General features: G+C 49.7%; 1 protein-coding gene across 1 annotated transcript; it reads right to left on the reverse strand.

Annotated features, from left to right (window-relative positions):
* Nucleotides 1–203: 203 nt before the first annotated feature.
* Nucleotides 204–1805, reverse strand: LOC140711131 (ubiquitin carboxyl-terminal hydrolase 17-like). The gene is given in 1 exon segment (XM_073014040.1): nucleotides 204–1805. A coding segment is annotated over 1 exon segment (1590 nt). The 3' UTR covers nucleotides 204–215.
* Nucleotides 1806–2446: the final 641 nt, after the last annotated feature.

Here is a 2446-nt window from a genome sequence, read left to right on the forward strand (position 1 = left end):
CCTGAAACGCAGCCGTCACTATCCAGTTGTCCCTCTTGTGTAGACAGAAACCTGGGCTCCTCATTACTTTATGTCGGATTGACTGAGTATGTGATGGTGTGTGTGTGTGTGCGTGCGTGAACCCCCTCGTGGGTGTGTGTGTGTGTACGTGTATGTGTGTGTGTCAGTTTGTGTGCGCATGCACTCCTGCGTTTGGGTGGAGACTTTTCCTGAGATCACTGGCACACAAACAGAGCCCTCTTGCTGTGTTTGTTCCTCCCTTTGGATCTCCTGGTCCTCCCTTGCAGAGAAGTGAGTGTGTCAGTGTTCATGGACTCCTGAGGTGTCAGTTTCCTTGAAGAGAGGTTCAGCAGGGAGCTTTGCTGTTCAGGATGATGGTTGTTCATCCCACTCTTGTATTTTGATGGATGAATCACAAGCACGTTGGGAGGCAGGGTACATTCGACTTTTCTGACGTTGAAGTCAGGCTTGGTTTTGTTTTGCTCTTGGAGGAACTTCCAGTGGTCTAAGGTGCTTTCCTGAGTGGCTCTTTCCACTAAGTGCTCCTCCAAGTCGGGTACCTGGAGGCAGGGTTCTCTCTGGAGCTCTCCTTGCGTTGCTCGCCTGTCTTTGTGTTCAGCGCCAGGGGCTCCTGGTTCCCTGCCTATTGACACACTCTCACTGCATCTTTCCAGTTCACTCTTCTGGATGTAAAAGAGGACATAGGCCTGTTGACTCAGGACAGAAGCGATGCTACAGGCAGTGACCTTGGTGTCATCTATTTTATACCACTGGCCTCCTGGAGCTTTGACATAAGAGAGGTAATGTCCGTTGTGACAACTCCACCCAGCGTGGACCAGCACAGCATAGAGGACATAGACTAGAGGTCCTGTGTTCTGCTGAGACATGTATGGCTGCATGTCAAGGCACTCAGGGTATTGCACATTCTTGGCAAGTTTGTTGCCTGTGACATCGGAGAATCTCTTCAATACAAGGATGAGGACCTTGGCAGAAGTGTGTAGAGTGAACGTCTTGGAGGCAGGTGCCTTCTAGAGACAAAGACCACAATGATAGGCATTCTCTCCATTGAGTTCTTCGGGCTTCACCACCTGTTCCAAAGCTTGCTTCACACTCTGAGCTGCCTGGATATCCAGGGCGATGTCCAGGTAAGGGTCAAAGGTGTCCGAAACGCCCTGGCAGTGGACACACTTGATTTGAGATCTCCAGCAGCCTCCAAATATCTGGTGGATGAGGGTGGTGTCCTCAGAGTCATGATCTACCTGCTTGTGCCCGGGAAGGCATGCCTTTTTCATCGCATCCACAATAAACATCAGAAACTCATGGGCATCTTCCTGCTTGCCTCGATGGAAGCCAGCAGCCAATGCCTGTGAGGGCTGGATGACGTGGCCAGGACAGTGGAGGGCCCGTGTAATGTGAGCTTCCATCGTACACAGCATGCAGCACTTGTGACGCTGACAAAGTTGAGAGTGCTCCTGCGACAGCATGTAGTTGGCAAGGGGTGGTGTGTATGTCAGGCACTGCAGGGAAGCATTCAAGTAGCAAGTATTTCCCATATTCTGGAGCCCAGCCCCCACCGCAGCAGGTCTCCTGCTACTGAGAGGAAGCTTCTTTCTGGGGGCAGGCTGTCTTGCCACAGGAGCCAAATCATCACAGAGGTTGACTTGGGTCTCAGATGACAGTGGTGACTTCTCAGGTAGAGAAGTCCGCTGAATTTCAGCAAAAGCTGCATCTGGCCGAGAAGATATGAGTTTTGAAAAGCGGTTGAACTGCCACTCACCTCCCAAGTGGAGTGAATCGGCCTCCATGTCGCCAGGAGCAAGGATCACAAGCTTTTTCTGCTGGGACCACACGTTGCAGAAAGACGCTATCTCTTCCGAGAGAGTCTTCAAATGACGCGCCATCTGGCTGCATCAGCCCTTATATAACTCACCCCCGCCTACCGCGAACACCCCACCCACCCATCAGGTACGCGGTCCACCAATCCAATATCAGCACTCAGTTAAAGAATGAGTCATAGGGTGTGTCCCCTTGTATTCCCCAGGGAGTTCACTTAAAACTCCTGGGGAATGCGTTAGTTTACTTAAAACAGTGGTAGGGAATAATTCTGTCCTTACAAAACAATGTGTGTGTTTGTGTGTATGTGTTTGCTTGCGTGAACTTGTGGGCATGCGGAATCATGCCCATGTGAGTGTTTCTTTGTTTTTGTTTATATGTCTGGGTGTGTGTGTGTTTGAGCTGCGATGTGCTTCTAACTATGTGCTCTTGGCAGATACGATCATCCTTTCAGGCATTGAAGGACAGGAAGTCAGACCTGTACTTTCTGACTTGAGAATCATCAATGAAGTACAGTTAATAACACAGTGTATTTGTTTCCTTAATATCAAAGAAGAAATCCGTGCAGTCTAATAAGTATTCTAGCGATAACCTTTCCATGTTCAGCCTATTG

Source organism: Chlorocebus sabaeus, unplaced genomic scaffold, assembly GCF_047675955.1.
Source record: "Chlorocebus sabaeus isolate Y175 unplaced genomic scaffold, mChlSab1.0.hap1 unalloc_scaffold_217, whole genome shotgun sequence".
NCBI lineage: Eukaryota > Metazoa > Chordata > Mammalia > Primates > Cercopithecidae > Chlorocebus > Chlorocebus sabaeus.